The sequence below is a fragment of the Pteropus medius genome, unplaced genomic scaffold, assembly GCF_902729225.1.
Source record: "Pteropus medius unplaced genomic scaffold, Ma_sr-lr_union100, whole genome shotgun sequence".
NCBI classification, from domain to species: Eukaryota; Metazoa; Chordata; class Mammalia; order Chiroptera; family Pteropodidae; genus Pteropus; species Pteropus medius.
The window spans coordinates 3,311,214-3,335,000 of record NW_024354503.1 but is presented as its reverse complement, the minus strand read 5'-3'; the positions used below and the strand labels follow the sequence as shown (position 1 = coordinate 3,335,000).

The following is a 23,787-nucleotide window of genomic DNA, read 5'->3' as shown; positions in this document are numbered from 1 at the left end:
TGTACATATTCATAACAAGTGTGAATGGGTTGGAGGGCAAGTGGTGTTTTCTTTCATTCTGGTCTGGTTAACATGTAGGCTTGATTTGGGGCATGGCCTGTGAGTGGTTTGCGACTAGATGTGGGCAGTCTCTGGCGCACAAGCCAGCCTTATGGTAAGAGTCTAGTACAGTTCTAAAAAGGAAGGGAGAGGAAGAGCAGGGAGAAGAAGGGAAAAAAAGAAAAGAAAAGGTATTTACTTGTATTATAAAAGTAAAATTACATAAAAATGGGGAAATACCCCCCAAAAAGCAAAAGAGTGAGAGAGGAAGGGAAGGAGGAAGGAAAGAAGGAAAGAAGGAAGGAAAGAAGGAAGGAAGGAAGAAGGAAGGAAGGGGAGGGAGGGAGGGAGGAGAAGTGAAGGCTGAAGAAGGAAGGAAGGAAGGAAGGAAGGAAGGAATTAAGAAATTGAGAAAGAGAGAGAGAGAGAATGCCCCCACCCCCATGGTTCCACTGCCCAGGGGTAACCACTGTGAATATGTGGGCGCCTGGGCTTCTGGCTTTTTGACCACATGCCTATCTTTTTTAAAGTACAGTCAAGCCATATGTAAAGATCTGCATTCTACTTTTAAAAATCAACGTTATATCACAAATATTTCCTCATGTCATTAAATCCTCCTTGAAGTCATAATTTTAATGCCTGAGGACTACTCCATGGATACCCTCAGCTCAGGTTTTTGCCCTTGGGTAGAATCACGTCTCTTGGACACGTGGGTTCTTGAGTGGCCTCCTTCCAGCCTCTCTCCTCCACCCAGCCTTCATCTACTGCCACATTGTCTTCAGCCTGAGAGGCTTCTGAAGTTGCTAACAGGACCTTCCTGAGCCCAGGACCTCAAGTCTATTTCTCAGTGCATTCCCTAAGCCAAGTGCAGAGCCTGGCTCAGAGTAGGCACTCGATAAACATTGCATTTATGTTGGATGGATGCTGAGTTCGGCCTTTTCCTGTTGACTTTGAAGTACCACCAGAACACAAGGAAAGGTGTCTGGGTGAAATGGAAGATGAGCTCTAGAATTCAGGAGAGAGGGCAGAGCTAGAGGTAAAGTCTGGGAATTCACCTGCAGAGAGGTGAAGGCTAAAGCCATAGAAATAGATGGACTCACGAGATGACAGGAGAGGGGAAAAATAAAGTAAGTAAAAGAGAAGAAGCTTGGAAGAGTCCCACAGTAGAAAACGGGGAGCCACCAAAAGATGTGTAAAAAGTTTGAGAAGTAGAAAGAGAAGGAAGTTTTTGCTCCCGTCAGCCATTTTTCCATTTATTCATATTTCCATCCATTCATCTATTCATCCATTCATCTATTCATCCATTCATCCACCCATCCATCTATCTATCCATTCATTCATCCATCTGTCCATCCACTCATCCACTCACTGATTCATCCATCCATTTATCGGTCCATCCATCCGTACATTTAACAAATCATGGCAGCTCCAACCTCAAGTAGCTTAGTCTCAGGGAGCCATGAAAGTCAACAGAGACATTTCAAGGAAAGAAAATCAAGTTTTCTAGAGATTAAAGATAAAGACTTAGGAAAACTGCAGATTTAGTGACTTCTACATGAGAGAGAGATTGTAAGGATTAATGAATGGGAGCTTTAGTAAGGAAGACGAGACTGGAGGTAAGAGGGGAGAGGACTTCCAGAATACAAGAGTCTGGGGCACACCTCTGGGACAAGGAAAGGCTGCCCAAAGCCCCAGGGCATGTCTAGATCCATGTTCTACCCGTGATTGCTGTAGGGGCTCCTCCCTGCCTCTCCCTACACTCCACCGCCCCCCACCCTGTTAGTGCCTATAACTCAGCATCCTTACTCAGCCCGCTTTTCTGTTTTTTAGCTACTCTCCCTCCTCCAGCTCAAGTTCAAGCTTTCCGAGACACACAGACCTCCGTCTCCCTGACCTGGGACCCAGTGAAAGAAAGCCCAGAGCTCCTGGGTTATTACATATACTCCCGGGAGGCAGGATCATCCGAGTGGCAAACAGTTAACAACAAACCCATCCAGGGCAATACGTGAGTTTTCCCCCACCTCTTCCTGTGCCAGGGAGCCCTCCAAGGAGGGGCCACAATAATAATGAAGCCTACCATTTCACAGTATGGTGCCAGCACTAGGCACTGTTCTAAGCCCTTTTCATATATTAGGTCATTTAGTTCTAACTGCAAGCTTAGGACTAATGTTTTTATAATCATTGTTCAGGTGAAGAAACTGAGACATGGAGCGGTTATGTAACTTGCCAAAACTCCCCTAGCTAGCAAGTGGAAGAACTGAGACTTGATCCAGATGGCCTTCTTTTTGGCTAATGCTTGCCAAGGGCATGCCTTTTGCAGATAGAGGTGACTGACTAGGTCTCATCCCTCCAGGAACACGGGGACAGAGAGCAGAGGGTATAGAGCAGCCATTGTCTTCGGGACCAAGGAGGCCTGCACTCGGGCTCCACAGCCACCCTTCACTTGCCCGGTGCCCTTGTACAGATTCACCCTCTCAGCTTGGCTCAGACTTCCATCCTGTTGCCTTTCTAACTCCCAGGCTCCCTTGTCACTCTGAGGCCCTGGGCTTGGCAGGCAGTGTGAGCCTCAAGCCTTCTGGGCTCATGACTTCTCTTAGTTTTGAGAAAAACTGTGGGGTAAAGAGTTCAGGTGGTGACACCCCTCGGATGACTAGCCCTGAGCACACCTGGCTGGGCTCCCCTCACCCTAAGCCCCAAACCCCGAGATCATCTTACACAGAAAAAGGGACAGGAACTGGTGTCCCTCTGGTCTTTGGCTCCTCACAGTCACATGTAAGGGGTCACTCATAATTTCTTACTGCTAAAGTTTCCAAGTTGGAGAGAAATGAAGTTTTTGACAAATTCTCTCAGAGCCCCGCCCCCCACTTGCATTCGGTGTACTTCCCTAAGGGAGGGGACAGGGGTTGAGGGAGAATCACCTGAAAGGTATGGCATGCCCAGGGAACATGTCACACGCGAGGAGTGGGTGGCACACACCTCGGTCATGTCCAGAGAACTCATCACACATGTGCATGTTGTCAGTTACATGTGTCATGGTTGGAAAGGGGCTAAACACTGCTACCCAGGAGTGCCGTCCAGGGTGATGGCATAAAGGCAGCTTCGTTGGACTGTGGTGGTCAGTTCAGCACTGAATCGCTAGGCACCAAAGAACCTAGCTCATAAGAGATGCTCAAAAAATATCTGAATGAATGAATGAACGGATGGATCAATAAATAACGAACGGGCAGGCATTGTGCTGGGACTCGGGAGACCTGGGCTCCAGTCCAGCTGTTTTCCCAATTGGCTGTGTGCTCTTAGCATGCCCCTTTCCTTCTGGGGAAACTTGTTCTACCTGTAAAATGAAGAAACTGGACAGTTTGATCCCTAAGGGCCCCTCCAACATTCAATTTCATCCTCATCTCCAAAACAGGAATAAGTAACAGTACCTTCCTCAGAGGGTGTTGTGACAGGTGCCTGAGCCTACATAGGTTCTGTGGAAAACGAGTGCTAGACAAGCATGTGCTATGGTCATTACTGTCACCCATCATCAGCCAGGGCTGGTCCAGAGAGTTAGCCCCAGCCTCACCTGTTCAGGTGCTGCCTGAGCATCAGCCCCTCCATGCTTCACCCCTCTCATAAAGTCAGATTGCCCATTAGATGTGCGTGTCCCTGAGCAGGGAGCTCGATGCTGTGTCAGCCATCGACACTTGATTTAAGTCCTCAGGGCTCTTCAAGGTCAACTAGCTGAGAGAAGCTCCCTTTAGAACAACAAGATTTGCTACAGGAAAATGTTGATAAGTGAAAACGGAGAAAGAGTTTCACGATTTAGGTTTTATCAAGAAGGGACAGGATGAGAAGGATACTTTTCTCCAAACCAGAGTTTCCTTGTGTGTCTCTGGATAACAATTCTCTTTGGGGGTCTTTAAAAGGACTCTGTTTTAGAATCACAGCATTTGTGCAGATAATAAGACCCACTTGTTGTGTTTCAAGGACAAGGCCGAACGTCTTGGAGATATCCCAGGAAGTATAGTTCACGGGTTGGCTACCTGGGCCTCTGGCATATTCGATTTTAATTATGGCCTCTAGAAGAGCTACATCCTTTAAAATCTTTTTTTTTCCTAGTTTTATTGAGAAATAATTAGCATACGTCACTGTATAAGTTTAAGGTGTGCAGCCTGATAGTTTGATTTATATATATTGTGAAACGATTACCACAGTAGATTTAGTTAACATCCATTATCTCATATAGATACAATAATAAGAAAAGAAAAAATTTTTCTCCTTGTGATGAGAACCCCTAGGATCTACTCCTTAACAACTTTCCCATATATCATGCAGCAGAGCTATCTCTAGTCACCACGCTTTATGTCACATCCAGGGACTTATTTATCTTATAACTGGGAGTTTGTACCTTTTGACCACCTTCCTCCAACTTTTCAAACCTTAAGAACTTTATCCCCCATCACTTTGGGGTCAGGGGCAATGTCTCTAGTTAAGAACTGGCCCACAACCCTCAAATCCTATCATGCTGGTTACCGCTTATCCCACAAGTTTCTAGAAAGTTCAGAAATGTCTGCGAGCTGTTCGGCCATCCCTGAAGGTTGCATAATTCTCTCCCAGGTTTACAGTTCCCGGGCTGAGGACGGGCAAGGAGTATGAGTTTTGTGTCAGGTCGGTCAGCGAGGCCGGGGTCGGTGAGAGCTCAGCCGCCACCGAACCCATCAGGGTCAAGCAGGCCCTGGGTAAGTCCGAAGGGGCAGGCGCGGCCTGCGAGCCTGGGACGTGAGCCTGGGATGCAGCCCTGCACTGGGTAGGGAGTGGGGGCTGATACATCACGAATTGGAGGGTCTCATCCCAGAGGCTGATGGGAATAAGTCCCCCAAGAAAAGCTGGCACTGACTCTGACCACCCTGTCCTTTGGGAAGGAAGTAACAATGGTCTGAGGCTGTGCAGTGAAGCCTGACCAGCTCTGACGCCCAGGTGCCCTCCAGGGGGCAGAGACAGGGTTCCTGGCAGGCACTGCTGGCTGTTAGTATCCCCGGAGCTGGGTGGGTGCCCAGCAGGGAAGGCTTGATGGCTTCCTTGGCCCCCACTGCCCCTGGCCTCACCTCCTTGCCTCCCCATAGCTACACCATCTGCTCCATATGACTTCATCCTCCTAAACTGTGGGAAAAATGATATGGTCATTGGATGGAAACCTCCCAAGCGCCGTGGAGGTGGCAAGATTCTGGGCTACTTCCTGGACCAGCACGACTCGGAGGAGCTGGACTGGCATCCGGTCAACCAGCAGCCCGTTCCCACCCAAGTCTGCAAGGTAAGGCTGGAATGTGGCCACCAGCCAGGTGTCCTGACCTGTGCGGATGGAGACGGAAGGTCACTTTTGGAATGAGGCTCTCAGAGTTCTGGCCTCCGTAATCCAGCTTATTTCCTAGTGCAGATCCGCTTGACCAATCTCGTTTAAAGGCCCCACGGACCTCCTGTTCTAAACCTCTCCCCTTGCTGCTGTACATACCTCTTCCCCTTCATCCCTAGCCTTGGCTTTCAGTCTGTTTCTGCTCTTCAAGGTCAGTAACCTTCGTGAAGGCCACTTCTATGAGTTCCGTGCCCGGGCGGCAAACTGGGCAGGTGTTGGCGAGCTGTCGGCGCCCAGCAGCCTGTTTGAGTGCAAAGAGTGGACAATGCCCCAACCAGGTGAGAGGCCGGGAGGTGCTAGGCCTCAGCACCCTCTCTCTCCCCAAATCTAACTAATGAGACGAACAGCACCGAGCTCTCTGTGCATTCACGCTTGATCTGTTGGTCCCAGACACCAGCCAGACCCCTGGCCCCTCCACCAAGTGACCTTGTAAACTCTGACACAGACCATCTTAATCCTGCCTTAGAGGATCCCTAACCTTGGCCACCAGCTGACCCAGTTCCCCCAGCACAAACTATCCTCTAGCTCGACACATCATCTGAGCTCTGTTTCTGGCCACAGACCAATCTCAAATCCCAAAGACACACTGCTAGGGTGACCAACTCATCTCAGTTTGCCCAGGACTTTCCTGATTTTACCACTGAAAGTTCCACACCCCAGTTCCTGGACAAACAGCCCCATTAGCTTTCTCAAAAATGAGTTCCTCACCTCCCCACAGGAAGGGAGGATCACAACCTTCTATCATCCTGTTCAGCTCGGTTCCATTTTCTACACAAAACCTTTACTTGAATGGCAGATAATAAGTATGTGTGATGTGTTAGACAATAATTATATTTACTGGGTACTTACTACGTACTGACAATTTCCACGAATTATGTCATTAATGCTCACAACAGCACTATATTATAGGAACCATTATTATCCTCATTTTACAAATGATGAGACAGGAACATAGAGGCTAAGTAACTTGCTCAGAGTCCCCACAGCCTGAAAGGGGGGAGCCGGGACATGAGTCCTGGTGATCTGACTCTGAAGGTCACAGCCGTAGCCCCTACACCAAACACTGAAACAGCAGACATTGGAAGGATTAATGCTCAATGGAACGGGGGTGGGAAGTTCAGGGATACTTCAGAAGGAAATGATGCTGAGATAACCCTATTTTGGGCCCAGGTCAAGCTTTGTTATGATGCCAAGGATGGCCAGGTCCCCACTATATCTGGAGCAGGTGCTTGCAGACCTGATTGTGACTGACAGATTGACAAGCTTGGCCATCTGGCTGTCTAGCTGGTTGCCCAGCCACCCAGCCCCTTCTCCACTCCATCTCCCACAGGTCCCCCGTACGATGTACGAGCATTCGAAGTGCGAGCCACCTCCCTGATGCTGAAGTGGGAGCCCCCGCTGTACACAGGGGCCGGGCCGGTCACGGGCTACCGCATCAGTTTCCAGGAAGAAGGCTCCGAGCAGTGGAAGCCAGTCACCCCAGATCCCATCCCTGGCACCCACCTGAGGGTGAGTCCCTGCCCCCTTCATCCTCTGACTCACTCTGAGCCTTCCCTGCCCCTGGACGTGGCAGGACTACAGAACATCAGAGCTGAAATAACCCTCAGGGATGACTGCCCTCACTTAATGGCAGCAGAGGACTAGAAATGGGGAGTGGCTCACCCAGGGGGACACAGTGAGTTGGTACTAGATCTGGCTGGCTGGTAGACGACCTGTTCCACTCTGGACAGACTCCTCACTGAAAATGCACTTGTAATCAGCGAGGTGTATCGGTGTTTGGATATGTTCGTCCCTTGAGCCAAGAATTCTGCTTCAAGAATTGAATTGTAGAAAAATAATTAAGCAAGTGTGCAAAGATCTAAGGACCCCAATGCTCATTCCCGCGTTGTTTGTAAGGGCAAATTTTGGAAACAACTTAAACGTCCTTTAGTAAGGAGTTTGCCTAAATAAACCATAACGTATCTTTAAAGTGGAGCCCTGTGCCAGGTAGGATAAAGACTATGGGGGCATGAGGAGTGACGATAGGATAGTAGATGAGGTAGACTTACGTGATTGTATTGACGTGACAGTATATCCATCATATATATGTTTCTTAATTTAAATGAGAAACAAACTCTAAGCTCTTTGGATATATGAGAAATCTGGCAGAATCACTGATTTTTTCCACCTGTAGGGGAAAAGAAAGCACAGTCTTCCCCTGGCACAACAAAGACGACTCACAAATATTTCACAGGCCAGAAAACAAAAGTGTCGACTGAAGAAGCATCCTTAGCAGACATCAATGACTCCCTTGGACAATCCATGAGCATCACAGACTTCCAGGTCACCAGGCCACTTACTTCCACAGGCCTTGGCAACCATTTCTGAAGCCAGCGTGTCTCGCACGCCTCCTTTGTCTGAGGAACATTTGTCAGGACAGTTCTGTGATGTGGATTAGATTTCATTTTTTGCAGTCCAGGGAAAAAGGGAATACTTCCTCCAACTCGTTTTCCTGAGGTGTCTTTCACCAGCAGGCAGGAGGGCGTGCGGTTTTCAAGACCACACGTTAGCATTCTGTTAGTTAGCACCAAGAGCAAAGAAGGCCTGCTGAAGAAGCCCCAAGCAATGTGGAAAGAGTAAGAAACTAACCAACAGACTGCTGCTCATGTCATGTGTCTACATGGATTATGTGCATTTAAAAGTAAATGGATGCTCTCAGAAGCTAAGCAGAGTCAGGCCTGGTTAGTACTTGGATGGGAGACCACTAAGGAATACCAGGAGCTGTAGGTGTTTAAAAAACAAAGAGAGAAAAAGAAATTAAATAGATGCTTACAAAATTGTTAATTCTGGTCACCTCTGGGAGTGGGACTGTCAGGGGAGCTTTAATCCTTCATTTGATATTTTTCTCTATTGCTTTAATATTTTTTCCCAACAAGCATGTATTTTTTTTTTTATATTCAGAGAAAATAAAAATTATTTTACTTGAAAAAATAACATCAAGGCCACCTAAGAGAGAATCAGGGAGGACAAGCCTCGGCCAGTGGAATGCTCTGAGACGGTGCAGTGTCCACCTGTACGAGGCCAGGCTTCCTACAATAGAGTTGGCCAGTACTGTACAGCCGGCCAGAAAGAGCCACTCGCGATGAGTGGCCTCTGCCTCCCCACATAGGTTGGCCCAGACCAGGGTGGGGCAGGCCTCAGTGACTCGGCACCATTTCTGAGTATAGATGGTTGGCTGGCATTCACTCACTCAGTCATTCACTAAACACTTCTTGACACCTACTAAGTGCCAGGTCTCTAGGCATAACCACTGTTGGGTGACAGGCAATTACGCTACTGTGTATTATACAGTGGATGAGGATCTGAGGGATTCTGGGAGCTCCAAAGAGGAAGGTCGGAGACCTTCCTGGAATCCTCGCCTCCACCCGTGCTGATGGGTCAAGGAGGAGTTGGAGTCAGCAAGACCAAGAAGGAGGGGAGGGAGTTCCAGGCAGAGAGCTCACAGCAGGGCCAAAGGCAGGCAGGTGTGAAATAATGTGACGAATGTGGGGACGCCGAGGAAGTCATGGAGTGGAGGGAGCAGCGAGAGGAGAATGAGGACAGAAGGCTAAATTAGGAGTTTAGATGCTAAACCTTGAAATCTGAACTTTACCCTGAAGGCCACTGAAAGATTTAAGCATAATCACACTAACATCTTGGAAAGATAGACCAGAGGGGAAGATAGACCAGGAAGAAGGGCCTAGAGGCAGAGATGCCATTTAGGAAACTGTTGGACTAATCCAGGTGAGAAGAAATAAAGCCTCAGTGGAGGCCGTGGCTGGGAAGTTAGGGAAATAAAATGAGAACTCGGTGATTGGATGTGTAAAGCTCACGAAAAAGGTGTCCGAGATGATCCTCAGGCTTCTCTTCTGAGGTAATGAACAGAGGAGAGATGGGGGTGCAGGAAAGGAGAGGGTTTTCTTGTTCGCAGGTGGATGATGAGTTGAGCTCTGAGCAGGTGGAGTTCCAGGTGCCACAGGCATGGAGATCATCCCAATGGAGACCCACTAAAAAGTGGGACTCAGGAGAGCAACGTGCTCCTGGCCCCAGGGCAGCCTGGGCTCTCCCAGGGTTCCACAAACACTACGGGCAGGGTTTGGGGAAGAGTGAGTGTTTTGTCCTCGATGCTCACTCTTGCCTCCCTCCTCTTTCCCGATCCCCATCCCCAGATTTCTGACCTGCAGCCGGGGAAGAGCTATGTGTTCCGGGTGCAGGCCCTGAATTCAGCTGGTCCAGGGCAACCATCCATGCCCACTGACCCCATACTCCTGGAGGACAAGCCAGGTAGGGGCAGGTGGAGGGTGCCAGCATCTCTGCTGGGCTGTGCCATCCAGGAGGGTCTCAGAGAAGGGTTGGGAGGAGCGTGTGGATCTGCAGGACAGGACCTGTTGGGCCCACCCCCCACCACCCCTCCACACTTTCTTTCCTTTCTGCCTGTTTCTCTCCCCATTCCCCACTCCTATGTGTGTGTGGGGGGTCCCACGATATGAACAAATCTTTTCCTTCTCTTCGATGGAGTCTTCCATTCTTTCACATGCCACATTCGTAAACTCATACAACTCTTCGTGGATATTTAAATCATACCCAACTCCATTGAAGACGACACCACAGAAGACTTTTCTTGTCCTGCACTCACAACTCCTGAGGTCCCCTCCTACCACACACGCCAGATGCCGTGCTAGGTCCTTACACTGCCCTAGCCCTCCCAACAAGCCCCTGAGGGTGCCGTTATTTTGTCCCCACTTTAGAGTTGATCTTATTGTAGCTTGGAGAGGTTATAGGTCACACACCTGGTACTTGATGGAATCACTCAGTTCCCCTAGCTATAAAGCATATCGCTTTTCATTCTTATAATTATTCATTCATCCAACAAATATTTGGCGACACCCACATTGCACTGCGGATGCAACGGCGATGACAAAGCAACGTCCCTGCTCTAGGGTGGGGGAGGGCAGGACAGATGGACAGTAAACAAGTCAACAATTACCTGAAGAAGACAGCGATAAGTGCTCTAAAGGGAATGAAACAGAGCGATATGGTGGGGCGAGGGCTATTTTAGCCAGGGAGGTCAGGGAGGGCTTCTCTGAGGAGGTGACATTTGAGCCGAGAAGGAGACAGATTATGCAAGGCCTTGGAGGCTACAGCAAGAAGTCTGAGTTATTATTTTATTCAAGTGCAATGGGCAGATACTGGAGGGTTTCAGCAGGGGAGGGGCATGACCTGGTTTATTATTTATAAATGTCTGACACCCTCTGTTGGATCTTGTCCTCAGATGCCCCGGAGATCAAGGTTGGTGTGGATGAGGAGGGCTTTATTTACTTGGCTTTCGAAGCCCCCGAGGCCCCCGACTCCTCCGAGTTTCAGTGGTCCAAGGACTACAAGGGCCCACTAGACCCCCAGAGGGTCAAGATCGAGGAGGAAGTCAACAAGTAAGTGAGGGGAGAGGGGCAGCACGGCTTGTCCACAAGTGCCAAGTTTTGTCAGATGAGTTGGCAGAAAATCATGGGTGAGGTCACCCAACAGGACCCTCAGATAATGAATGGACTTAAGAGGGGCTGCTTGGTGTCTCATGGAGGAGGCTGACTTCCACCGCAGGGAGAAATGAGGGGACGGTGCATTTAAGGGGCTGAAACAGCAACATTTACTTGGAGATTCTTTTTCTGTAAGAAATGGCACATGCCTCAGCGTCAGTGCTCCGAGGAGATGCTCAGTACTTAGTTTCTAACCAGGGTGCCTTTGACTTGTTCTTGCAGCTTCTCTGAGCTCAGCATCCTCATCTGTAAAAAGAGGGGTTGGGACCAGATGACCACAAGGGTCCCTGTCAAATGCTTTCAGGTCTCACTCTCCACTCCCAGCAGCTCATGGCCTCGGCCCTGTCTAGCAGGAAATAAAGCTGATGACTTCAGCCCTGTGGGGGGTGAGACAGGACAGTACAACCAGTAAGAACACTGTGTGCCAGAGAGTCCACTAACAGGGGTCATTGAAGGTGCCAGGCCACAGCTGCCTTGGGCAGGGGACCCCGAGGAGGGATGAGGAGGCAGCCGCCCCTGCTTCTCAGGTTGGCTGGGGCCTGGGGGTGGACTGCAGGGCCTCCACAGCCGACTGAGACTCTCCAGCTCCCAGGCCTCCAGTGCACAAGGCCCCTCTCAGAGTCCCTGCTCTCCTCTCTCTGCCAGGTCCAAGGTCATCCTGAAAGAACCTGGCCTCGAGGATTTGGGTACCTACTCGGTGGTGGTCACCGACGCGGATGAAGACATCTCAGCGAGCCACACGCTAACGGAGGAAGGTAATACCTCTCACTTCACTGCCACCTCCCCAGAGAGACAGGACAGGATGGAGAGTCCCAAACACAAATGCCCCCAGAGGCGGGCAAGAAACAACAGAAATTAATAAAGCGGTGATTTCCAGAGAAGTAGGCCCTCACCCACCCATTCAGTCAGCCAGTCAATTAATTAATATCTAGTGAGGGCACCTGCCATAAGCCAGACACTGTCTTAGACCCTGCAGATTACATTCATGAACTCGACAGGCAAAAATCCCTGCCTGGCGAAGTTCACATACCTCCTGTCTCTCTTCCCCTTTTCTATTTTTGATAAAAGCAAAGGTACCAGAATTTTGTCACTTCTAAACACACACACACACACACACACACACACACACACACACACACACATACTCACAGAGTTTTTCTGAGAAATGAGGATGGATGGCAACAGGGAGCAGTGGGGACTATGACAAACCTGAGGACAGATGCTGTGTCTAAAGGATCATCCATGTTTGACGATTTAAACAAAACTGAGATCAGTGCTGATGGCTGATGAGACTCATGCTCTACTATCTCCATAGCAACCAAGGGACAGCCCACTGTCTTCCCTGATGACTGCACATGAGGCCCTTTGATTTTGTTAAGAAGCAGAAGCCAGACAGACCCAAATCCACAATTTTCTGCCTGTTCGATTTTGAGCAAGTCACGTCACCTCTCTGGGCCTCAGTTTCCTCATTTGTAAAGGAGGATTATAATCCTTGGCTGCCCCAACTGAAACAATGTTATGCAGATACATTTAGATGATTCTATGCAAACTAAAGCTGTCAACAAAAGGGATGGGTTTGGGGGTTTTGTTTCGTTTTGACTGGATTCTTGTCATGTGTTTAGACTCATCATGCTAAGGACCTTGGGCTTACAAGGGAAAATTAGTATGGGCTCTATCCCTGCCAATTCAGCCAGGTAATACATATTTATTGAGCACCTACTATGTGCCACTCCTGTAGGCCCAGAGCTCAGGTTAGCAGGAGAGACAAACCTGACACAAAGAAGCAGTTAGCAAATGAGACAGCATTCTGCAGAACTGCCCTAGAGACTCCTAGACTAAAAGTGCTTAGAACAGGCGCCAGACCCTCAGAGACTAGGACAGCATCCTGCAGTGGATTAAGAATAAGGCTCGGGAACCAGCGGGCCTGGAGCAGTCAGAGGTGGGCAATAATGCTCACCCCAGAGCATTGTGTGAAAACCAGTGAGAAAATGCAGCACCTGGTTGCATAGTTGGCACTTCTCTGCAGAGGCGGCACCTGATCTCAAGGTTGGCTGTAGCAGCGCCCTCGCCACAGCCGCCTCAGTGCCCCAAGGCCAAGGCCAAGGCCAAGCCAACAGTGCTCATTACCAACCCCTGTCTTGCAAGTGACCGGGTCGAGGGGGGTGTCTCTTGGGACTTTCACTGAGCATGCACCCTGGGATGGCTCCCACAGACCCCAATGGCCCCGGCATTTCATTCTCTTTGGTTTCTTCCTTGCTCCCCCCATCTCAGAGCTGAATAAGCTGAAGAAGTTGAGCCATGAGATTAGAAACCCAGGTAAGCAATCCAAGCCACCTGCCTTGTACGGCTCCCACCGGGGCCCACTGGGTTGTCTAGAGCAGAGTTGAGTCAGTGAGAGCCAAAAACTGTGGGCGGAGGGCGGGGGCGGGGGCGGGGTGAGGCAGAGGCTGGAGGGCCAGAGACCCAGGGAGTCAGCAGGCCATGAAAGTTAAAAGGGCAGCCAGCAGGGTGGAAAGGGGATTCAAGGGAAGGCAGAGTGGATATTTTCTTCTTAGATTTTGGAGGGGTCACAAACTTGGATGCATATTAGAATCACCCCAGGACCTTTTCAAAATCCCGATCCCCAGGCAACACCCCAGACAAATCAAAACCCCTGGGGCCCGAGCCCAGACATGCCATTTATGTTTTTGAAAGTCCTTGGAGGATCCAGTACCCAGCCAGGGTGAGAAGCACCCTAAAGTGAATTCACTCTAGAGTGAGCATGGGGAAAACCCTCCTCAGGCCCGCCACTGTGGACGCTGTGCTCAGGGTGGGGCTGGTCTCGAGTAGGGAGGAGAGAAGTGTGCCCCATTCCTCCCTTTCCATCCTCTGCCTCCCAGTCATCAAGCTGATCTCGGGCTGGAACGTTGACATCCTCGAGCAAGGAGAGGTGCGGCTTTGGCTGGAAGTAGAAAAGTTATCTCCGGCCGCTGAGCTGCATCTAATCTTCAACGAGAAAGAGATCTTCAGCTCACCGGTAACTGGGACTCAAAATTCCTACCTGCGGTTACGCCTGTAGTTCCCCCCACAGACCGGCAGCGCCCCCAAGCGGATATTTTAGAACCGGTTTATGCTTTGGCTGTCCGTGATGGCGTGCGGGTGGGGACTTCTGGCTTTCAGGACGTGGGGGACAGGTGGCAGGGACGCTAGATGCCCATTAATGCGAGGGACACTCCCACAAACAAAGGGTTTCCCAGGCCTCCTATAACTTTTGAATATCCTGCCAGACATTCTTCAGATGAAATACCTGCATTCATGCTTATGATTATCCAAGCCTAGATCCTAACTCTGAGACATAAATACAGAGAATTTTTGCAGTTTAAATATACAACGAATAGTTTTTATTCTAGTGGGCACTTCACCTATGCTCTTTCATTCGTTTTCCTGTTTTCCTTGTACAGAATAGTTTTGATGTTTTTGCTTTTCTTACTTCTCTTAAATTCAGACCAATTCTTTACAAATCAGTGTACCATGAGTGAGATTATGTCTGAGCATCTGAATATTGAAAATCACATTACTTTATTTCTTTTTCCTATTACAGTTGCAGTATTCCATTGCCTTTCTTAAAATCATGTGCACGTATAAGTTGTCCATATTCAACTTACAAACATGGCAATTTCAGTCTCATGAGAGATGCAATCATGAGATCTTATTATTTGTGAACTTCATCTCCAGATGGCAAAGGGGCCATCAGAAACTATGTGTTATACAGCGGGGCACTGGTTCTGACAGAGAAGAAAGAGTTTGGGGCTAGATGTCACAAGCTCTTGTGTGCCCTTGGGCAGGTCCCTTCGCCTCTCTGTACCTCATTTTCTGCATCTGTACAATGGGACTGGTTGTCCCAGAGTCGGGAGGAACAAATGAGAAAATAGATTTGAAAGTTCTGGTTAAAGATTAAGCATAACCTTGGCACGTGGTAAAGGAAGTGTTACAAAGTCTGGACTCTTCGTTGAGACTATCAGTTGCCCCAACAGAAAAATAAAATAAAACTAGATGGCGTCCTCAAATTATCCATACAAATGAGGCCAGAGGAAATAAGGTCCTAGATGCGGAAAATAAAATTTTTTAAAACTGTTAAAATATAATAAACTATAAATGAGTACTAACTTTATGTAGCAAGTATACAGGCTTTTAAATTTTTATCCTTTATACTTCTATGGAGAATGGTAAAAGAAGTAGAAAATAAGAAAAAAAAATGGCACAGTAGGGAATTGGGGCTTATTCTTAATTACAATTAATTCAAGCACCCAAGACTCTTTCCTGTGCCTGCCAGGCCCTGGGGGTGTCCTCAGGGGCGTTCTTAGGTGCTGGGTGTAGGAAGAACCCCAATTTATAAGCAGCAGAGGATTATCTAGGGTCCCCTGCTCATCTGCAAAGGCTTCTTTCTAACTGTGCACATATCACTTCCCAAGTCCAACTGCACCCCAATTTGTGCCACACAACTCTGGGATAGAAAAAGGGCAAAAATGACTGGGGTTTGTTCTCCCCAGAACCGCAAAATCAATTTTGACCGAGAGAAGGGCCTAGTGGAAGTGATCATCCAGAACTTGTCGGAGGATGACAAAGGGTCGTATACTGCTCAGCTCCAAGACGGGAAGGCCAAAAACCAGATCACCCTGGCACTGGTGGATGACGGTCAGTCCTGCCCTGCCCGCCCCATGCGCCCGCCCTCAGCTCTCAACTCTGGGGTCTTCTGTCCACCTGGACACCCCCCTGGACCTGCACTCCTCTTGGCTCATGCCAGTCCCTCCCTATGTGTTCACAGATTTCGACAAACTTCTGAGGAAGGCGGATGCTAAGAGAAGAGACTGGAAGAGAAAACAGGGTAAGTTCAAAAGCCTCAGCCACCAGGCCAGTGGTCAGTGCTGGGGAACTGCTGGACTGGTGGGTTAATACATCCCACAGCCCTGCAGGCCCCCTCCCCGCCGCCCCGAGGGAGGGCTACTGCAATTCAATCCAGTTCTGTCCCTGTGCCAGAACGAAACGGCACTCGCCCAACCCAGAGAGCGAGCGCCTCCTTAAATTTTACACCGTACGTGCCTCCCTTGCCTCAATCCAGTTCCCTTTCACGTAGGGGCAGACCCTGAGGGGCCAGTGGTAGGCTAGTTATCCCCACTCCAGCCAGCTAGCTCCCCCGTCTCACCACCAGGTGGCGCCCCGGCTGAGCCTGGCGGTCTGACCGGTGGGCGTATCTGTTTTGCACTCACAGGTCCCTATTTCGAGGAGCTCTTGCAATGGAAGGTCACGGAGGACTGCCAAGTGCTGCTGACGTGCAAGGCAAATCCCTACCCCTGCCTCCAAGCCCAATGGGGCGAGACCTGGTGGCTTGTCCCTAAGTCTGGTGGCTGTCCTTGCCCCACTCCCCCATTCTATACCCTGAGCTTGGCCGATCCCACACCTGGGAAGTAGCTCCCGCTGAGACTGCATTTAACTGGAAAACAAAGCCACCGCTTGCAGAACCCAGGTTGCAGAATTGGTGTGAGTTGGGTCGACCTTGAGCTAGATCTCCAAGCTGTATCTGGTAGGGATTCTTTGGGGTCAGGAGATTCTTTGGGGTCTGAGAGCAAGTGAGGGTCCATGTGTTGAGGAAGGGGGGATTCCCTGGCTTCTACTGGCAGCCTTGCCAGACACCATGCTCAGTGCTTCAGAGCATTATTTTGTTTCATCTGCCTCACGAGCATCTGTGCAGTAGGCATAATTATTACCCCTACTTTGCAGATGAGAAAACAGATGGAGAAATAGCTCAAGATCAAGAAGTAGTGCCCAGTGTGTCTGACTCCAAACTTGGTGCTCCCTCTCAGCACCCTGCAGCCTCTTTAGAGAACTGGGGAAGGGCAGGGTGGGGGAGGGCACTCTTCCAGAAACATATTTATTCAGCAAGCTCAAAGCACCTACTGTGCTCCAGATACTCTGCAAGGCACTGAGCGTACAAGGAGGAAGAAGTGGTCTCAGGCTTCTAGGAGCCCACAGGCCCGAAGCAGGATCATTGGAAAACAATTTGCCTCTTGCTGTGATGGAGCCACATGCAGGAAATTGATTAATCATGTCGAGGGGGCACTCTGGGGTGCTTCAAGGGAGGCTTTCTGGAGGAGGTGACATCTAACTTGAGTCTCAAGATGCATAGACATTTACAAGGAAAAGTAGAGTAGGGAAGGGTTCAAGAGGCAGAGGGAACACCATTAGCAAAAGTCCAGACCTCAGAGGCCAGTGGAGGAGACACATGGTGTGAGGTGGAGTTGGCCAAGCAGACACAAGGTGTGAGAGTGCGTATGTGCAGGGGGTGTGGGTGGGGTAAGGGAAAAAAAAAAAGGTTATGACGAGTTGAATTTTTACTTAAAAAGAAAAAGTCTGACGGAGCCTCATTCGCCACCTTCCTCAGGTGACCAACACAAAGAAGGAAACCTGTTTCCAGTGGTTCTTCCAGAAGAAAGAGACGCCAGACGGTCAGTACGACCCGCAGACGGGAGCAGGGCTTCTCCGTATCGAAGAGGCAAGTGCGGCTTTGACTTCAGGGCTCACGCGCTCCAGACGGTGCCCGGGACGCTGGGTGGGGGGCCAGGAGCAGGACCAGGCCGAGGGCGACGCAAATGAGGCACTCACCTTGGGTACGAAATTTAAGGGCACTAAAAACTCAGCAATCAAGATCAATAATATTTCACGCACTCTTTTAAAAACTGAAAATTAATGCCAAAAAAAAAAAAAGACCACGGAGGAAACAACTTACAATTTTTCGAAGAGAGATACTGATTTTCCTTGTTTAAACTCCAGTCCTGGCCCTACTACCAACTGGTGGGCTAGTCATTGCTCTTCTCTGATCCGTTTTCGTCTATAACATGAGCAGTTAGAAAGGGATGCTCTCTCAAAGATTCCTTCCTGCCCGGACAGTCTAGAATTCCAGACAAGGAGGCTGCCTCCATGTGAGGCAGGTCTGGGCAGAGCAGAGTCGGCCTGGAGCTCAATTCTCCACCCATGTCTTCCCCGTGGCTTCTGAGGAATGTGCCCTGGTTAAGATAGAAACTCAAGGCCTGTTCTCAAACATTCAACGTTTCTCTGCCCTGCTGCTGATTCCTCTGGCCTCACTGGCTGCCAGGGAGGACTGGAGCAAGCACAAGTTTGCTGACAAAGAAGGAAATGATGATTTCAGGGTCTTCTCCCAAATCCGGCTAGGACAATGTCGCCTTTATCATCACGGCACAATCTCCCCGCAAAGAGCTCGGCACCAAGTCGGTGCTTAAGAGCTACTAAGTCCTGTTGTAATCATCCGGGCCATTCGTGCAGAACCTTCTAGTTTCCAAAGAGTTACCTCCCTTGGTCCTCACGGCCGTGATGGCACATAGCCGGGACGAGGACTGTGCCACCATTTCTAGATGAGTAAGCGGAGACTCAGAGGGTTTCAGTACCGAGGCACAAGGATAGAGAGTGGGGTCAGAAGTCACCCTAGTCACCCTCTCCAGGGTGTGGCTGGGTCTTTGGAGCCTTCACAGGAAGAGGAAGGAAGGGACCCAGGAGAGGACTGTTGGAGTTCAGCCCTTCGACCCAGGTTAAGAGCTGCCTCTACCTTGGATCTGCCTCAAAGTACACTCTGTGGAAATGGTCAGATGGGAGGGGCCCTCCGAGGAGACAGGGAGGCAGATATCACTCCCCAGGCCCTGAAGGAGGAACACTGTGTAACGAGAGGTCACTTTTGACCTCTGGACCTTGCGTTAAAAGTACACTCCAAGTTATTGCTTTGCCGAGTGTCAATTCAGGCTTCATTTTGGGGTTGACAAGCATGTGACAGAGAGGACCCCTTTGTCCTGGGCAAAAGGTCACGTTTCCTTCTAGAAAAGTACAGAGGAGCAGCCCAGGCAGCCCCGGCGGAGGGCGTGCTGCGCTCAGACAAGCTCCACAAGGAGGGGTCAGTGCTCCACTCGGAGCAGCTACCTGGAAATCCAAATGTGGGGTATCTGTCTCCGCCCTCGGCTCTGCCACCTCACCGCATCCCCAGACCCAGACAAGCCCTGAGCTGGAATCAGAAGTCTGTGGAGCTGGAAGGAGCCTTAGACCTCACCTATTCCAGATGGGTAAACTGAGACCCAGGAAGGAGAAGGGTCTAGCCTGAGATCACACAGAGAGCTAGGGCTGGCCCCGAGCCCGGGCTGACTTGCTGTCGGTCGCTTCTTCTGGAACCCATGCTGACACCGCCTTCACTCATCCTTCTTTCCAGCTGTCCAGAGAGGACATGGGAATTTATAGAGCAGTGGTTTCTGATGACCGAGGCTTGGACGACACCATACTGGACCTCACAGGAGAAGGTGGGAGCTAGTGATGGAGATGGGCCGGGAGGGTTGTAGGGAGATCACACTGAACCAAGAGACTGATGTGACCTGTGAGGTAAAATGTATGGGATCCCATGTCACTTGGGGCAACTGAGGCACAGAGAAGTTAAGTGACTGGCCCAATGCTGCACAGCTAGTCAGTGGCAGGGGCCTGGTCTGTGTGACTCTGATGCTCTTGCTCACTGCAGCATATCACAGTGAGCCTAGGCTTCAAGACCAAAGGCCCAAGTTCAGTCCTCTGCCCCACAATGGGCCCCTGGCCCCTCATTCAGTTGATTGGCTCAACCAGCAAGAAAATTGTCAGGTTAACCCATTTGTCCCCCATCCATGGTGCCCCTGCCCCATCAGTCACTGAGTGCCCCAGATCCTCACCACCCCCAAGCCATGGGAATCATCCTGCAGAGTTCCCAGGGCCCCAAGAGCTGCCTGTGACTCTTGGAGCCCACATTTTCCAAGGAAGCCCCCATCCTGGCGCGTCTGTAGGGGAGCCTTGCATTAGCTGACCATTCCCTCTCTCCTTCTAGGCCTGGATGCCATCTTCACTGAGCTGGGCAGGATTGGTGGTAAGCAAGCCCCTCTTTTTGCCCAATTCTGCCCCAATACCAAATCTCCTCCAGGGGACCTCCAACCAGCCTTGGTTCTCGGGGTGTAGGGGGCGGGGTTAGTTTCCATCCTCAAAGGCGGAAAGAAGTGTCTGCCTCCTCGCAACACCGCATCTCACCCCCACCATACCCCGAGAGCAGGGGCGAGCTGGAGGGCCCCAAAAGGTGCTGCCCAAAGGACCTTGAAAAAACCCACTCTTCTTATCTGCCTCCCTAGCCCTCTCTGCGACCCCACTGAAAATCCAGGGGACTGAGGAGGGAATTAGGATCTTCAGCAAGGTCAAGTACTACAATGCGGAGTACATGAAAACCACCTGGTTCCACAAGTAAGTCGGCCTTGCCCTGGAGCCCTAGCCAGGCCGAAAAGGGGCTCAGCACTTACCCCAGCTCAGTCCCACGGGGTTGGCAGAGATCAGGTCTTCTACTGGTCCTACTGTCCGCAGAGAGAGTTAAGAACAGAGAACAGAAGGGAGATCTCCCAAGGAAGGTGGATAGTCTGGTGGTAGGACCATTTTTGCAGAATATCCGTGACCAGAGAAGGACTGTGTCTTAGAGCAGCACTTGGGACTTGGGGAGAGAAGGGTGTAGAAACAAGGGAGAACCAGAAGGTCAGGTGGGTCATGATACCCTTGTGGTTCTTTGAAACCTTAGCAAACTCAGGCAGCCAGGCTGAGAGGACAGGTGCAAGCAGAGGGACCTGTGGGCTGCTAACTAACTGATGGCCCGGGCTTGAATGCAGGATGGATAAGGTATCCACGGAGACTTGGCTAGGAACTAAGTGGACCAAATAGTTTGAGAGCAGAATTTTCCCAGTGCTTCTTGTCATTTGCCTGCCTCAGCCTTGTGGAGCAGACATTGCTGCACCCATTCTGTGGAAAAAGCTAGATTGCCTTGGTCAAGTTTGTCACCTGAGTGAGAGAGCCAAGGCCAAGTTGAATTCCAGGACAATGGGCTCCTCCTCTAGAGTTTCTGAGCCCTGTGACTAAGCCCAGAGGTGTCACTTTAACAACACAACACTGGGCACCTGGACCAGATGTCTCCAGGGATGAACTTTAAGTAAAGAAAAGAGGTTGGTACGGTTTCTAAGGATTCAGGGAAAGTAATTATGAGAAGAAACCCAAGAAGGGTTTAAGACGAGGAAAATGAAGAGGTGAGGAAGTGACTTCCAAGAGTAGAGGAAGTGGTGGTCGCTGACCCCGGAGCACTATTTCCTCAGAGTTCCAGTCGGCAGGACATGTCACAAATACAGACTCAGGACTGGCACATAGTTATAAGCCACAGTATTGGACGAGTGGATGGATGGATGGATGGATAGTCGGATGGATTTTATGGAATGCCTCATGAATGGTCACCACCTTCAGCCCACAAATCTATAAATAAAACCCCAAGAGAAGAGTTTAAGGAGGGGGTAGACCTGCAGCAGTACTGATAGACCGAGCCGTGTGACCATTTATTCGCCCTCACATTCAGAGAGAAACGCCTGGACAGTAGCGATCGGGTGAGGGCTGGCACCACCCTGAATGAGATCTGGCTCCACATCCTGGATCCCAAAGACTCAGACAAAGGCAAATACATCCTGGAGATAGCTGCCGGGAAGGAAATGCGGCAGCTCTCTGCCGATCTCTCCGGGCAAGGTGAGTCGTCTACCTGTCTGTCCTAAGGGAAATCTGTTTAAAACACCCCGTGGTCTTTTGGAGGGACTCCCATCTCCCCACCCAATCCTGGCATGGCTCCAAGAGAAAACTGGAACAGAGTGGGAATGATCAGCGCTAAGCCCCGTACCTGCGGATCATGGGAGCAAAGGCCCTGACAATCCCCTCCCATCTTATTTCCTTCTCACAGCTTTCGATGACGCCATGGCTGAGCACCAGAGACTGAAGTAAGTTTCCTCAGTGTTGCTGGTTCCTTCGGTGTGGCATGAACTGTGCACAAGACCCCTTCCCGGGAGTCCTGGCCCATTCTTCCTTTCCCTCATCATCCCCCTGCCCCCACCCGGGGAAGGACTGCCCTTTAACAAACAGAACCTCGAGCCTTTTCCCATTTCTGTTTTTCAGAGCTTTGGCCATCATCGAGAAGAGTAAGTCCACCTATATTTCTGTTGTTTTCGTTTCTGAGTTTGAGGCAGCTTTCAGGGCAGCTTATGCCTCCTGGCTGGCTGGCTGCTGAAATCGCATGTCCCCGTGGGGTCTGTGTGGCTCTGAGCTGTCACGGAGCTGCCAGGGAGACCCGGGCAGTGACAATGTGAAGACAGATGGGTAAGGAGTGTGGGAGTACCTGAGACCAAGCAGGCCCATGGGCAACAGTGGGGACAATGGCAGGGGATAGACAAGAACAAGCAAGGAAACTGAACAGCTGTGAAAAACAGAAAACAGACTAAAACACTACTAGCTTGGGGCCACTCGTGGGAGCAGGGAATTCGCCCTACATAGCAATGTTGTCCCTGAGTGTCCCCACTTGGCAGCAAGTGCAGGCCTTGACATTCATAAATATAATCTGGGAGGGAGCACTGGATGGTCTAAGTGGCCATGCAGTGAGGAGTCCTTGCCAGGGGCGGCCACCTTGGTGGGAAGAGTGTTGTCCAGAGAACCCCCTGCACCTGGCCAGGAGGAGCGCTGACATAATCATGGAGGACGTCAAGCCCATCACGCAGCCAATCTAGTCACTTACCCGGCAAGAACATCCATCGCATCCTGGAATGTGTGTCCCCAGACAGGAGACCTCTTCAGGACTCTGAGAGGGAAGCCGAATTCACTGTAGATGGTTGGTGGGGCTTGTGGAGTCAAGGAAGTGGGTCATTTCACCCAGCTGTGAAGGGCCCGGTGAACAATCAACAGCGTCCATCTCTGGGGCCTTCTCCCTGCCACCCCTCTGCAGGGTCCCACTCCCCTTAGTCCACTGGACAGACACCAGCCAGTTCAGGCTCTTCGCACTTTACTGACCGATGCTCTAGGGTCAGTGCTGCCCACTCTTCTGTTCTGAAGCCTCAGTTGCAGCATAAGGAATGTACTGACTCTCTGCTTAGTGATTTACAACCACATTCTCTTCCTACGCACCCACAATGGCTACCAGGTCCCCTCCTTGATGGAATCAGTGTCCCAAAAGCTCAGTCCTAGTGCTCCAGGCCCCTCCTCGGTTTATCACACCTATTGTGTGCATTTTGCCAGGCTAAGGCCCAGAACAATCTGACTTACATTCTTTCCCAGTTTTCAGGGGAGGGGCACCTCGCTGTCACCTCCAGGTACCACCAATCGTGAGGATGACCTAAAATCAATGACAGAAACCTGTTATGTCCCCTATCTTCTGTTTATGAAGGCAAGGAAACATAATATAATTTAAAGATTTATACCCAAAAATGATGAAAATAGAAAAAAGAAGCATTGCTTAAAAATAAACCTCAGCTCTGTGGAAACCTGCTTCTGGGAAGCAACCTGAAGGAAAACATTCATCTCTGTGGGGGTCTCATTTTTCCCTTCTAGATCGTGCCAAAGTGGTGAGGGGCCTGCCAGACGTGGCTACAATCATGGAAGATAAGGTACTGACCCATGCTGTGTTCCCTTGTGTATCCATCAAAAATCATGAAGCAACATAGCACCATGAATTCCAGAGCCGAAGGGGCTGGATCCACCAGAGTCTGGCCAAGTGACCACACTGCATTGGTCACATGTAATATAAAGAAAAGACCCTGAGCCTGGTGTCAGGCCCATGGGGATGCTTGTCCCAGCTCTGCCTCATCTCTCCAGGTGGCCCTGGGCATCATGTACTTCTGTCTGTGAACTTCAGTTTCCCCAAGAGCTCAACTAGATGACCCCTTTAAGGGCTAAAATTATGCAAGTCTAATATTCCAGAAA

At 50.2% G+C, this 23,787-nt stretch overlaps 1 protein-coding gene across 1 annotated transcript in view; it reads left to right on the top strand.

Moving 5' to 3' along the window:
- Positions 1 to 23,787, top strand: part of MYOM3 (myomesin 3) — a 47,367-nt gene that overhangs the window by 21,533 nt on the left and 2,047 nt on the right. Inside the window, exons 15-35 of the mRNA XM_039854823.1 lie at positions 1,870 to 2,044; positions 4,639 to 4,760; positions 5,145 to 5,332; positions 5,583 to 5,709; positions 6,762 to 6,940; positions 9,619 to 9,733; positions 10,722 to 10,878; positions 11,626 to 11,735; positions 13,252 to 13,296; positions 13,860 to 13,996; positions 15,510 to 15,654; positions 15,785 to 15,844; positions 16,229 to 16,296; positions 17,399 to 17,509; positions 19,226 to 19,313; positions 19,862 to 19,900; positions 20,157 to 20,265; positions 21,410 to 21,573; positions 21,782 to 21,818; positions 21,994 to 22,016; positions 23,416 to 23,471. Of these exons, the coding sequence (XP_039710757.1) occupies positions 1,870 to 2,044; positions 4,639 to 4,760; positions 5,145 to 5,332; positions 5,583 to 5,709; positions 6,762 to 6,940; positions 9,619 to 9,733; positions 10,722 to 10,878; positions 11,626 to 11,735; positions 13,252 to 13,296; positions 13,860 to 13,996; positions 15,510 to 15,654; positions 15,785 to 15,844; positions 16,229 to 16,296; positions 17,399 to 17,509; positions 19,226 to 19,313; positions 19,862 to 19,900; positions 20,157 to 20,265; positions 21,410 to 21,573; positions 21,782 to 21,818; positions 21,994 to 22,016; positions 23,416 to 23,471 (2,255 nt within the window). The remainder of the gene's footprint in view (positions 1 to 1,869; positions 2,045 to 4,638; positions 4,761 to 5,144; positions 5,333 to 5,582; positions 5,710 to 6,761; positions 6,941 to 9,618; positions 9,734 to 10,721; positions 10,879 to 11,625; positions 11,736 to 13,251; positions 13,297 to 13,859; positions 13,997 to 15,509; positions 15,655 to 15,784; positions 15,845 to 16,228; positions 16,297 to 17,398; positions 17,510 to 19,225; positions 19,314 to 19,861; positions 19,901 to 20,156; positions 20,266 to 21,409; positions 21,574 to 21,781; positions 21,819 to 21,993; positions 22,017 to 23,415; positions 23,472 to 23,787) is intronic.